At 44.1% G+C, this 14,680-nt stretch overlaps 1 protein-coding gene across 1 annotated transcript; it reads right to left on the bottom strand.

Annotated features, from left to right (window-relative positions):
* Positions 1–301: 301 nt before the first annotated feature.
* On the bottom strand, positions 302–14,217 carry LOC114045087 (galactosylceramide sulfotransferase-like). The gene is given in 4 exon segments (XM_027864934.1): positions 302–2,879; positions 6,419–6,552; positions 14,006–14,151; positions 14,154–14,217. Coding segments are annotated over 4 exon segments (1,467 nt in total). The 3' UTR covers positions 302–1,756.
* Positions 14,218–14,680: the final 463 nt, after the last annotated feature.

Raw genomic sequence — 14,680 nt, 5'->3', positions numbered from 1 at the left:
GCTCTAATGGTCAGAAAGTTTTCCCTCAGCTTACCTCTTTGCAACTCCCACATATTGCTTCTGGTTCTACTCTCTGGTCAAAGGGAACATAAAGGGATCTCATATGACAGTCCTCCAAATACTTCACAGCAATGATTAAGATCCCCACTCCTCCATCAAGTCTTCTCCTATTTGGGCTAACCATCACCAGTTGCTTCACCCCCTTTCCATATGACATGGACTTAAGGCCCTTTTCCCTCCTGGTTGCCCTCCATCTTATCACTTCCTACCCAGAAGTGAATGTAAGACTCTAGGTGTTAGAAGGACCATGGCAGGACATGGAGGGACAATTACCTTCCTTCTCTTTGGGGCTCTGCCCTTCTTTATTCAGGCCAAGAAAGCATCAGATTTTTTGGGTGCCCTTTCACATTACTGGCTCATTTTAGGTTTACAGTTCACTCAGACTCCCAGACCTTTCCCCAAACAACCTAATGTCTAATCATGGCCCCTCATTCTTGTCCTTATGTTGACGATCTTCTGAACCAAATGTAAGACTTCACATTGATCACCATTGAAATTCATCTTCTGCCTTTCAGCCCGAAGCTCTAGTCTGGTCTGTCATGATCTTTTTGGCTCCTGACTCTGTCATTATCCAATATGTTAGCTATGTCTCCTGGTGCTGTTCCAGCTGCAATCTCATGGTGAAATCTCATCAAATTAATTTAGACACAAAAGCAATGAAAATAACAGGGTTAAGATGACCTAACATTAGAGCCATTCTTAGGCCCTATATGCAAATGGGTGAATCCCCTTACAAACTCTAAGGTGATTATAATATAACTCTTAATCACCCAGAATTTGGGGGAGAATCACTTCCAAACTCATGACTCAGGAGTAAAAATCTTAGAGTTCAGGTTCACTTCCTGAAAGCGACTGACCTGGTAGTTCCCAATGCCACCTCAATGAGAGGGCTATGGGTGGGACCTTGCCCATCTCTGAGTCTCTGCCTCACAGACAAGCTTCTCAGGGCAGTCTTGAGGTCTATAAAGTCACTTGAGGGAGACTGGGGATCTAAGGAAACCTCTTACTTTTGCTCTGGGGTCATCAGTGGTCTGCTGGTACTGTTGTCTTTCCCAGGCCTGGGTTAGCCTCCTCATATCCACTCAGGACCACCTCTTGTAGCCCCACTTTTTAAATGTCCTGACTCTCAGAAGACAACCCGTTCAAGTCTTCACTTAGAAATGTCCATCCTCAGTGTCCAAATGTGGAGCATCCTGGGAAATGAAGTCCAGAGAATTTATCCCAATAATTTGGGCCAATACATCGTAAGGAATGATCTCGTGGGAAGCCTCCTCAATCTCACTTTCTACACACATAAAATAGAAGGAATAAATTATTTTATTTCAGAGGCTGCTCCATAGAAGGACAATGTCCCTTAATTTTTTTTAAACGTATGTAATTATTCAAATGCTGCCCTTGACTGAAGGCATCTTATATCCTGTCTAATTTGGCTTGACCATTTGTAAGCTCACCCAATGGACTGTGAGGTAATGCTCAGATCTTGGTCCATTTTATTGTGTGTCTTACCCAGATTTAGTTTAAGAATGGAAAGATATTGGCCTGTCTTGGAAGGTGGAGGTCAGACTTTGTTACCTTGGCTACTTCCCTGAGTGTTTAGCCCAAAGGTTCATCCACTCTGCCCTGAGTAAGGGATACCCCTTGTGCATGTTTTTTGAGCCAGGAATGACAGAGAGAATTGGTCAGGGTCAGGTATCTATCAAATCTGCAGAAATTTCCTGATGTACCACCATAATTTGGTGACCCATAAATTGACCCCAAGTTCAGTCATGTACTGGATTTCGGGAGTCACCATTTTCCGGCACAACTGGCTGTACTGATGACTGATATGCTTCTTTAGGTTGTAACCAAGGATTGTCTTTGCCCCCATTGCCTGCCAGGGCTGCAGTGATGGTTTCTCAATGTCCTTGGCATCCACTGCATGCTCACCATCAATGCAGATCCTTTCCATTCGCTCGTTCTCCCGCCGCAGCGAGGCCACCTCGCGGGCCATGCGCTCCCGCCCGAAGGCCTCCACCTTGTGCCAGAAGCTGGCGTTGAAGTGGCGGTAGAGCAGCGCGTCCAGCTGGTTCCAGGCGGTGGCCCGCCGGTAGAGCTCGCCAGTCAGCCGCGGGACGGCGGAGGCCTGGCGGGCGTTGAGCTTGAAGTAGACGATGTCCTCGAGCTCCCAGCACAGCAGCTCCTTGAGCAGCACCAGCGACTCGTCGAAGTACTCCTGCAGCATGACCAGGTGGAACCTCTGCTCCACCTCCAGGATGTGCGCCTCCACCTGGGGGCTGCGGGGGTCCAGCCCGCTGTCGTAGCCCAGGTCAAAGAAGAGCAGGTTGCGGAGGTAGTGGGCGTTGAAGCCTTTGGGGTCATAGTAGCGGTGCGGGTCCTGCAGGAACTTGGCCAGCTTGTCGCGGCCCGTGAGCTTCCATGTGAAGGGCACCAACACCTCAAAGTACTGGAAAGATGACTCAAAGAGATGGGCTGGATCCCGTAGCACTGTGATGAAGGTAGCATTGGGGGTCACCAAGCTATGCACTTCAGAGTAGGAGAAACGCATATGGTTGCAGATGATATTGAAGCAGTCGCCAGGCTGGTAGTTGTGCACCATGTTACGCTTGAAGAAGGATGGGTAGTTAAAGTCACTCATTCCACTGGGGAAGGCAAACTTGAGGTTGTACTTCTGGCCAAAGCGGAGGAGGATATTTAACAGGGTGCTGCTGGCAGTCTTATGAGTCTTCATGAACACAACATCTAACTTTGGCCAGCAAGAGCCTTTGGGGATGTTGGCAGGTGAGGTGGGTGGAGAGGAACATTGGGCTGGTTCTGGGACCCTGTTGGGAAAGAGAATGGTGAGACCTTTGGTAAGAAAGCTATAATCATTTTATCTTATCATGTGTGACCTTGGGTAAGTCCTTTCTCCTCTCTAGGTCTCAGCTTCCTCATCTATAAAGTAAGAGCCGACCAAGAGATATTATTTGCAATGAGAAAACACTAGAAACCTTTCCAATAAGATTAGGGGTAAAACAAAGATATCCATGGTCACCACTGTTATTAAATATGGTTTTAGAAATGCTACCTCAATAAGATAAAACAAAGAAATCAAAGCAATAAGAACAGGCAAACATCCCGAATCACAGATAATATGATAGTTTACTTTGAGCACTATAGAGATTCAACAGTCAAATGCTACAATAAGCTCCACATAGAGAGCTATGTTATAAATAGAGATGGGCACATCCTGAAAATGTTGGAAGAGAACGGAATGGAGCTGCTTACACACCTGTGGCCGAGGGGAGAATTATTAACTGAACAAAAGGTAGAAATGATCATATAAGAGAAAAGTCAAGTTGGATTATGTAACATTGAAAAGTTTTTGTAAAACTATTAGTAGTACAACTAGAATTAGATGAGAAGCAGTTAAATGGGAAAACTTCTTTGCAGCAAACATCTCTATTAAAAGTCTTACATACAGGATATATTTATCTGTATATTTACATCTGTATCTACATCTATCTGTCCATCTACACAAATAGACCTGCATACACACACAAACACACATGCACGTGTACACGCATATGTACACATGCACATCTGACTATATGAGAACAAAAATCATTCCAGAGGAGATAAGTGGTCATAGGAGTGATAAGTGATGGGAAAGCAAGTTAACTGGTAGAAATAAGGTAGAGGAGTCAGGAGGGATAGAAAATAAGAGATATGCACAAACATAAAAAGAAAGATTAGAAGTAGAATTTGTTAGGGAAAATATATGTATGTGTATATATGTATATAATCTATATATAAATATATCTATGCTTAATTATAGCCTAATGGGGGCAGGGGCAGGGAAAGAACGGAGAATAAAGAACAAGGTAAAAAGTGCACAGCAGAGAACATAGGAAAATTTACAAGGAAGCAAAAAAAAAGATGGCTAGCTCTCAACACAATGTGCAATATTTATTACATAGGCTTTCTTGAAATGGAAGTTTATTGCTATATATTTTGAATCCTCTCTTATGTTCTGCTTGGCACATGAGCCTTTTTTTTTTCTTATTTTGTATTTAAGTTTATGATGTTTCTTTTTCTTTTCTTATTGTCTTTTTATGTTTTAGTATTTAAGTCTAAAATGAAAAAAAGAAGAAAAAGAAAGACTTGTATCTAGTAGCCAGTATTAAATGAAATAATATTTGGAAAGTGTTTAGCACAGTGCCTGACACACAATAGGCACTGTATAAACACTTATTCCCTTTCCTTTCTTCCTTCAGTAGGGAGAAGGGAGCAAGAAATATCAAGTATCATCTGGCCAACTCTACCCTCCATAGCAATGCTCACCCATATTACAATAGCAAATCTTGAAGGGACTGTAGAAAGACAAGCATTATTGATGGAGTTGGGAATTAGTTCAAATTCTAGAATTACACCAAAAAATTTATCAAACTGTACATGCCCTTTCACCAACTGATAACACTACTAGACACATGGCCCCAAGGAGGACAAAGAGCGAGGGGAAAGTTCTAGGTATACAAAAATAATTCTAATTGCACTGATAAAAATATTTATGGCAGTATTTTTTTGTAGTAGCAAATAACTAGAAAGAAAGTGAATGTCCATCTACTAGGCAGTGACTGAACAAAGAGGAATTTAATAGAATATTATTGTGCCATAAGAAATTGTAGATATGAATTCAGAGAAATTTGGGAAGACTTGTATGAAAAGATGTAGAACAAAGTAGGAAAAGCCAGGAGAACAGTTTACACAATGACTACAGTAATGTAAAGGAAAACGACATTGAAACACTGAAATTTGTATCACACTTAATTGGGTATGGAAATCTATCTTACCCTACAGGAAAATAGGGGGGGAAGGGGATAAGAGAGCAGAGGGATGATAGAGGGGAGGGCAGATTGGGGGAGGGGGTAATCAGAAGCAAACACTTCTGAGGAGGGACAGGGTCAAAACAGATAATAGAATAAATGGGGGGCAGGATAGGATGAAGGGAAATACACTTAGTTTTTCACAACATGACTACTATGGAAGTGTTTTGCATGACTATACATATATAACCTGTATTGAGTTGCTTGCCTTCTCAATGAGGATAGGTGGGGAGTGAGGAAGGGAAAAAATTTGGAACCCAAAGTTTTAAAAACAAATGTTAAAAAAAATTGAAAAAATTGTTTTCACATGCAATTGGGAAATAAGATATACAGGAAATGAAGTATAGAAATCTATCCTGCCCTACAGGAAAATTGAAGGGGAAGGGGATAAGAGAAGGGGGGGAGATAAAAAGGAGGGCAGATTAGGGGAAGGGGTATTCAGAATGCATGCCATCTTGGGGTGGGGGGAGGGAGGAGATGGGAGAAAATTTGGAACTCAAAATCTTGTGGAAGTGAATGTTGAAAACTAAAAATAAATTAATTAATAATAAAAAAATAATAAATAGAACTTGTATCAAGGCAGTGTTCAGTAATGACTTTATGAGACTAAGGGTGAAGAATGACTCCTATCTCTTGGTGGCGGACCATGGGTGTCAAATGAGGCGTGGCTAATTTTTAGATTTGGCCAATTTGTTTTGCTTGACTGTATTTATTTATTTATTATGAGGGTTCTCTTGGTGGGTGAGTGAGAGGGGGAAGTAACAGTGAAGTTAAGAGAAGATTATCAACAAAACTTTAATAAATAAATATGCAAATAAACAAAATGAGGGAGTTTGGAATAGATGGTGTCTAAGGTCCTTTCCAGTTCTTGTCCAGTTCTAACATTCTTTGTTCTAGGTTTCTTCTAGTTCTAACCAGCTGTGACCCCCTTCTATTCTGACTAGATTCTATATTATATATAGATATATAGATATACGTCCCTTCCAGTGCTGACAGACCAAAGTCCCTTAGATTTAATTTTGCATATTTTGCATTTGAAGGTTCTGTGAAGCTTTTACTCCCTATGTTCTGCCTTCATAAATCGAACACTCTGTGCTCTCAGATCCCCTTTGGGTCTGACATTCTATGCTCTAAGACCTCTTCCAATTATCTATGTTCTATTTTCAGCTCCTAAGTTCTATGTTCTGACATTCCTCTCAGTTCTGACATTTGTCTTTTTTCTTCCAGTCCTTCCATTCTACATTCTATGTTCCAGTTCTAACAGCCAGGAGTGCTTCAGCCTCTTCCTCTCCCCCAGGCTCTCTCTTGTCTGTGGTGGATATGAGTCTTCCTTTCATGGGCCCAGAGAGACATTACCTTTGAAGTGAGGGGCCCCTTCTATCCACTCCCCTTATAGGGTTTCTAACAATGGAACCCTCAGTCTGCGTGGGGGCCAGTCTTGAGGCCAGGAGGATGCCCAAGCCACCCTCTTTCCCACCTCTTTGCTTCTCACTCACTTGGTCAAGGTGGCTTGAGAAGGAGCAACACTGTACGAGTAGAGCAGCAATAGAAGGCCGGTAAAGAGGCAACCCAGAAGGAGCCCCTTTGCCATGCTGCGCCAGGGCTTCCTGCAGGATGGCATCTCAGTCACCTGGGGAACAGAGAGAGAGAGAGAGATAAAGGCAGCAGCTATGAAGTGAACAGCAGCAATCACAATGACCACTCCCCTTCATAGCTACCAGAGGATGTGTCCTCCCCTGTCTCATCTGAGCATCATATTGGAAGAAATTCACATGTAGGGAGACCTGGGAGGTTTGGCTGCTGGCAGATATCCATGATGAAGACGAGGCTATGTATACCTAACAGGAGCTCGAGAAAGCCACACGCCCTTGGAGACTGAGTGACTACACATTTCTGTTGGTGGAATCTTAACTGGGCCCTCAGTGCAGCAAGACAGTCCCTTCACACCTCCCTAAAGGTTGGCTCGCCTCCTCCTCCTCATCCTCCTCCTCCGCTTCAGTCCAGCAGCTCTTCCAAAACTTCTCATCCCTCCTCAAGCCTCTTCCAGAGCCTCTTCCCCATCTACTCAGCTGAGGACTTGACTTTCACCTGACTGACAATGTGAGGATCTGCCGGTGGAGTAGGAAAAGATTGAAGGACCTTCCACTGCTGGGGGATGCCAAGCACAGCTGTACTGACCAGACCCCTCCCAGGCTGTGGCTGCAGGGGAGAAGGGCTAGCACACACCTGGTAAGTGCAGCAGCAGTGGCTGTGGGCACTTGCAGGAGAGCAAAGGCACTGGTTTCAGCTCCAGGGCGGAGAGGACAGATGTAGTTTGCAGCCACCTGAGGGACTACAAGGAGAAAGATCATTTGCAGAACAGCATGGCTGGGGGCTCTAGCTGTGGCTTAGGAGTGGAGAGGAGAGCCCAAGGTTAAGCCCAAGGACAGACCTTAGAAAATAACAGTAGGAAATGCCTGAGACTCGGGACATCATTCCTCATACCTCAGGACTAGAACTTGATTACACCAATAGCTGCTGAAAACAAAATGAAACAAAAAAACAAATAAATAAAAATGAGTAAGCAGAAGAGAAAGAACCCAACCATAGATAGATAGAGAGATGGAGATATAGAAGATCTAGGTTCATATTCAGAGGAAGATAGCAAAGTGAAAAAAGTCACTTCTTTTTCAATGAGAAATGTCAAATGGTCCCAAACGCAAAAAGAGTTCTTGGAAGAACTTAAAAAGGACTTTAAAAATCAAATAAGAGAGATTGAGGAAAAATTTGAAAAAAAAATAATAAAAGCAATCCAAAAAAAATTACGAAAAGAAAGTCAACCAACTTGAAATAGAGAACCAAAAACTTAAGGAAGAAAATAATTAATTCTTTGAAAACCAGATTTGGGCAAAGGGAAGTTAATGACATTCTAAGACACCGAGAAATAATAAAATAAGATCAAAAGAACGAAAAAATAGAGGAGAATGTGAAACATCTCATCAGAAAAACAACTGATCTGGAGAACAGATCTAGGAAAAATAATATGAGTAGTTGGACCACCTGAAAATTTTGATTAAAAAAAAGAATCTTGATACAATATTACAAAAAAGAATCAAAGAAAATTGCCCTAAATTAGAATGTGAATGGGATGAATTTCCTCATAAAATGGAAACTGATAACAGATTAAAAATCTGAATTCAACATTATGTTGCTTTCAGGAAATTCTGTAAAAATGGAAGATACACACAAAGATAAAATAAAGGTCAGGAGCAGAATTTATTATGTAAAAAAAGCAGTGGTAGTAATCGTGATCTCAGACAAAGTTAAAACTAAAATAGATTTAATCAAAAGAGAAAAATAAGGAAACTACACTGTGTCAGAAATCTTATTCAATATTGTTTTAGACCATTTAAAATATCTAGACAGTATAAAATACCTGAGACTATACCTGCCAAAATAGACATATGAACTATATGAATATAAAAATAAAACTTTTTATACAAATAAAGTCAGAGCTAAATAATTGAAGTAATAGTTATTATTTATGGGTAGGTAAAGCCAATATACTTTTTAAAATGACAATTTTACCTAATTGAATCTATCTATTCAATGCCATGCCAAGTAAATTACTAAAAAATTATCCTACTGAGTTAGAAAAAAATAATAACAAAGTTCATATGGAAGAACAAAAGGCCGGGAACTTTAAAGAAACTAGAGAGAAAAGATGTAAAGAAAGTAAATTCAGGATTATCAGACCTTAAACTATATTATATGGTGAGAGCATTGTTGAAGTATAAAATGGATAATTTCAATTATTTTAAATTAAATTTTTCTTGTGTAAATAAAACCTATGCCACCAAAAATAGAAGGAATGCAGAAAATTGGGGGAAAACTTTCAGAGACAATGTCTCAGACAGTATGTGATTGGGTTATAATATTTCTGTAGTGTAGGAAGTGATGAGCTTTGTGATGTAGAAAAACATGGAAAGATTTGAACTTATGAAGAAAGACGCTATCTACTTCCAGAGAAACAGATGTCAAGTGGAAATAAGCATAGTATGGTCTTACATATGTGTGTACGAGTGTATATGGGTACATGTGTGTATGTTTATAGATATCTATGTACATGTATATTCATTTTGTACTCCAAGGCCAAACTTGCCTATTATTCCAATTATCTTTTGATTTCTTGCTTTAGCATTCTGATCCCCTATGATGCATATGACATATTTCTTTGGTATTATTTCTAGAAGACGTTATAGGTCTTCATAGAACCCATCAACTTTGCACTCAATATGCCAGCAAATTTGGAAAACTCTACAGTGGCCACTGCATTGGAAAATATCCATTTACATCTAAATCCTTAAGACAGCCAGTGCCAAAGAATGTTCAAATTACCAAACAATTGTGCTAATTTCACATGCCTAGCATGCTGAAATCTTAAGCATAACCTTGCTGGCACCTGAAATTAGCTCAGTTGTTGGGTAATTTGAACTTTCAGCAATATGTAAACCAAGAATTAGCAGAAAAGCAGGCTAGTTTTTGAAGAGTCAGAGGAACTAGAGACCAAATTGCCAACATGGATTATGGAGAAAACAAAGGAGGTCTAGTAAAACTCTACTTCTGCTTCATTGCTAAAGCCTTTGAGTGTGTGAATCACAACAAAATATCGCAAGTTCTCAAAGAGATGAGAGTACCAGATCATCTTACTTGTCTCCTGAGGAACACGTATGCAAGTCAAGAAGCAACATTTAGAACTGAACATGGAACAATTGATTGGCTTAATATTAGGAAAGGAGTACGACAAGGCTGTATATTGTCACCTTATTTATTTAACTTATATGCAGAGCACAGCATGCAAAATGCCAGGCTAGATGAATGAAAAGTTAGAATTAAGGTTGCTGGTAGAAATGTCAACAATCTCAGATATACAGATGAACCACCCTGATGACAGAAAATTAAGAGAAATTAAGAATATTCTTGATAAGGGTGAAAGAGGTGGGTATAAAACCTAGCCAGGAGTTTAACATAAAAATATTAAGGTCTTGGCGACTGGTCCCATCACTTCCTGGCAAATAGAGGGAGAAGAAATAGAAGCAGTGTCAGATTTTATCGCCTTGGGCTCAAAGATCCCTGCAGAAGGTGACTGTAGCCATGAAATTAAGAGATACTTGCTCCTTGGAAGGAAAGTCCCTATCTGGATGGCAAATTAAAAAGCAGAGATATCACCTTGCCAACAAAGGTCCTTATAGTACAAGCTACGGTTTTTCCAGTAGTGACGCATGACTGTGAGAGTTGGACTATAAGGAAAACTGAGTAACACAGAATCAATGCTTGTGATTTATAGGGCTGGGAAAGACTTTTGAGAGTCCCTTGGACAAGGGGATCAAATCAGTCAATATTTAAAGAAATTCAGACTATTCACTGGAAGGACAAATACTGAAGTGGAAGCTTCAATGCTTTGGCCACATAATGAGAATCAGGACTCATTGGAAAAGACCCTGATGTTGGAAAAGACTGAAGGCAAAAAGAGAAGGGACAGCAGAGGATGAGATGGATAGAGAGTGTCATGGGGCAGCAAATATGAGCTTGGACAGACTTTGACAGACAGATGGTGGAGGACAGAAGAGCCTGCTGTGCTCTGGTCCCTGGGGTCACAAAGAATGGGACATGACTGAGAAACTGAGCAACATTACAAGTACCAGGCACTGTGCCGAGCACTTTACAGACATCATCTCATCTGAACCTCATATCCCTGGGAGGTAGGTGTTATTATTATCCTCACTTTACAGATGGGGAAACTGAGGCAGAGGTTAAGTGACTTCCCCAGGGTCACCCAGCTAGTCTCTGAGATGATAACCTCATTCACTCAGGCAGTGTCCTCACTGGGTGCTCCTTAGAAGCAGTGAAATCACAGGTGAAAATGCTGGTGAAGAAAGGCTGTATGGAGTAGTTGTTAGGGGGTTGAGATCTCCTCCCATTTGGCTGTCCTACCATTTCACAGAGCTGTTGAGAAAGTGGTTCATAAACACTCAAGTCTTATTGAAAGATGAGAGTCGTTTCTTTGGCATCTCTCCTGGTCTCACCTCCTGGAGAAGCTCACCTGGGAAACTTCTGGGAAGAGACAGGCAGCACTGAGGGAAACTTTCCACTGTTCCTCCCCAGTCACGCCCCCTGCCTAGTGGGGACCTGCATGTCCCAGGAAGGTCAGAGACACTGACCTGTACATGCCAGACTCCATTCCCAAAGCACGGACTGTGGTTGCCCTGAGGGCAAAGCCACTCCCCATCCACACACAACTCCCTTCTTGATCCTCAGGCAAAGTCAGGAAATGCCAGAGGGGAGCCCTGGGCATCTTGCCCGATGTCAACAGGTGTGGAAGGGCTGTCCAGACCAGCAGGACCTTCAGGGGCGGCTCTCTGGGGCTGCCTTCATCCTTGGGTAGTCAGGCTCTGGTCACAGACTTTTGGACCTGGGAGGAGCCCACTTGGGTCACCGAGCCCAACACATCTGTCTTGGGGGCAAAGAGGAAGTGACCTATCTAAGATCCCCCAGCTAGGAAAGGGCAGAGCTTTGACTAGAACCCGGGGTCCCAACTCTAAGTCCTGGATTTTCCCCATTACCCCTCCCTGACTAGGACCCAAGTAAGAAGAAAAGGGGCCCAGACTTCTTTGAGGATGCCTGGAATTCAGGCATCACCTGAAATAGTAGGTCCCTAAGCACTCACTGGGAGAGGGATGGGGGGCAGCCAGCCCCTAGGCAGACAGTGTCCTGGCTGAGTGTCTCTCCTCACCAGACTGATTCACAGCCATGAAGAAATCCCCCAATGTTCGCTGAGCATTGACGCTGAGCCCAAGGCCCTGAATTAAAACCTGCCTCTGTATTTGCAGGTGAGGAAACTGAGCCCTGTCCCCAAGAGAGGGAGACTTGCCTCAGATCACAGGGATCAATGATTTGGATGTTAGAGGACATTGACCCTAAACTGCTCCTTGTAGAGGTAGGGAAACTGAGGCACCAAGAATGGCAAGGACTTGCCCAAGGTCACACATAGGACGAGGGGCAGAGCTGGGATTTCAGGTCCTTTGACTCATCTCTATAGCACCCTAAGAGTCACAAACTGCTTTCTCTGCAGAACCCTCCAAGGCAGGGTCTGCAAATGTTATCCCCATTTTACAGAGGAGGAAGCTGAGGCCCAGAGAGGGAAAGTGATTTGCTTTTGGTCCCATGGTGGCAGAGGCTGGATTCAAACTGAAATCTTGTGACTCCCAATGTGGGCTCTTTTCCTTACTGCCAGGAGTGGTAAGGGATGAACAGGGGAGATTCTGAGCTTCTCCTGGCAGGGGCACCCACTCCTCCCCGACTCCCCATGAGGAGCTGGGGGGGGCAGCTGGCTGGGCACAGGCTGGAGCTGCCCTCCCTCTGCCCTCCCAGCATAGCATGGAAAGACTCATGGCCCCGGGGCTCTCCTGCACCCAGGTAGGGAGGAGGGACCATTTCCCAGATTGTAGAGGTAGGAAGCGAGAGCATGAGGGGAGGGAAGGGAGGCGACAGGGGTCTAGAAGCAGCCCAGCTTTCTCCTGCCCCCTGAGGGGCAGCCCCAGCGCTGCTCTCTCCCCCAGCCCGGGGCTGTCATGGGATGAAGCTTCACCAAGGGAAGGGATACACTCACCTGGCTGGCAGGGGGCCAGGAGGGATGGCAGAGGAGGAATCCTGCCTTAAACATCTTTACTGGGTGACCCTGGGCGAGTCACTAATATTTCTGACTGTTTCCTTATGGATAATCAGGTACCTGCCTCACCAGGTTGCAGTATTAAATGAAATAATGCTTTGCAAATCTTGAAACGCCGGAGCAATTTTAAACAAAATTGGAGATGGTGAATGGAGGAGTGCCAACCTGCCCTGCCCTGCCTTGCCCTGCCCTGCCTTGCCCTGCCCTTCCTGGAGCCCTCTCCCAGCCTCCCATCCTGGGATCATGAGATCTGGCAGGGGCAATGGGCAATGTGATAGAACAAGCAGATAAAGACGTAGTCGGAGAACCTGGATCCAAATCTTACCTCTGACGCTCACTACTAATGCAACCTAAGTCACTTAAATGTTGCAGGGTCTCAGTTTCCTCATCTATAAAATGGACTCTGAGGTCCCTTCTGGATCTGTGAATGTATGAATAAAGTGGGAGCAGGAGGATAGAATTGGAACTGGAAGCGACCTTGGAGATTGTCCAGCTCAACATCCTCTTTTGAGGCCCCTGGAAGGGAAGGGACTTTTCCCAGGTCACATGGCTAAGGAGGAGGAATCTGGCCCATCTGCCTCTGACCTCAGGGCTCTCTCCTCTGGACGAGCTCCCTGAAGGAGGTAGGATGGGGTGATGGGCTGGGCTACTGCCTGGGCTGCAAGGAGCTGGAGGGGTCATTACACTCCCTCGGATCAGCTTTTCTTGCCAGGGGCTCAGGTCTCCAATCCGGAACTCAGGAGCTTCCGAGGCTGGGTCGTCTGTCCTGCTGCTCTGACCTCCTCAGCTAGTTTGGTGCAGGGGAAGGGAGAGAGGAAAAGAGGGGAAGGAGGGGCCCCTTCTTCCCCCCACCCAGGGCCTGACTGCAATGGGCTGCTTTGGGCCCCAGGGGAGTCTGAGCAAGACCAGGGTGGGGATGCCCTGTCTCAAGGAATCCTCCAGACCAGAGCCCAGACTCCAGAGTCTGCTCATGGGATCAAAGATACAGCTCTGGAAGGACTCTCAGAGGCCACTGACTCACCACTCCCATCATTTTACAGATAAGGAAAGGGTCTTGCCCAACATTGGGACAAAAGGCACAGGATTCTTTCTAAACTCAGTTTGCTCATATCTGTAAAATGGATAGAATAACGTTTGTCCTGCCTTCCTAGTTGGGCTGTTTTAAGAAAGGTTCCTTGTAAACTTTAAAGCACCCCCAGACTGCCTTTTAGCTGAAGGAGGTGCCCCTCAGCTGGATCTGTGGTCTGGGGCAGCAGCCAGTGAAGAAGGAAGAACGGACACCCCCACACCTTGACCCATACACACCCCTTTTGTTTTCTGTAGGACCTAGTGACTGTTGGATGAGGTGGTGATGGCAGACAGCCGCGGGGCTCACCTGGATTAGGGCGTCCTGCTGCTGAGGGCTCAGGGCTCTGACTCTGCCACTCGTGGTGCTCCTGGGTCTCTGCTCTTGATGTAACTGCCACCCCTGGCACTGATAGCCTTTTGTCTCGGTTGAGGCTGTGGAAACAGGGAGCATTCCTTTGCTCCTCCCTGGGCGGACTGTCTACTCCGTGCTGGGGTGGACTGGGCTGGGCTGGGTGCCATCCACCTCAGGAGAGCCCAGATGGGATTAGGGAGGGAGAGACTCAGGAACAGTTCTGTGTAAGGTAGGTACTACAGGTATTCTTATCCCATGTTACAGATGAGAAAACTGACAATCTACTCCCTTTGGCTCCACTCACCATCCCTGTGACTCCTCAAACAAAGAAATCCCTGTTCTAGACATTGCTCCCCTATTCAATTATCTCCTATGATAGAATGTGAACTCTTTGCAATTCAGAATTATGCCCAAAGGGCTATAAAACTGTGCATCCCCCTTTGACCCAGCAATGCCACTACTTGGTCTATACCCCAAAGAAATTTTTTTAAAAAGGAAAAGAACCTATATTTATAAAAATATTTATAGCAGCTCTTTTTGTGGTAGCAAAGAATTGGAAATTGAGAGGATGCCCATCAATTGGGGAATGGTTGAACAAATTGTGGAATACGATTATGATGGAGCGCTAGT

This window comes from Vombatus ursinus, unplaced genomic scaffold (genome assembly GCF_900497805.2).
Source record: "Vombatus ursinus unplaced genomic scaffold, bare-nosed wombat genome assembly UNPS02001287.1, whole genome shotgun sequence".
NCBI classification, from domain to species: Eukaryota; Metazoa; Chordata; class Mammalia; order Diprotodontia; family Vombatidae; genus Vombatus; species Vombatus ursinus.
This window is presented reverse-complemented; position numbering and strand designations above follow the sequence as displayed.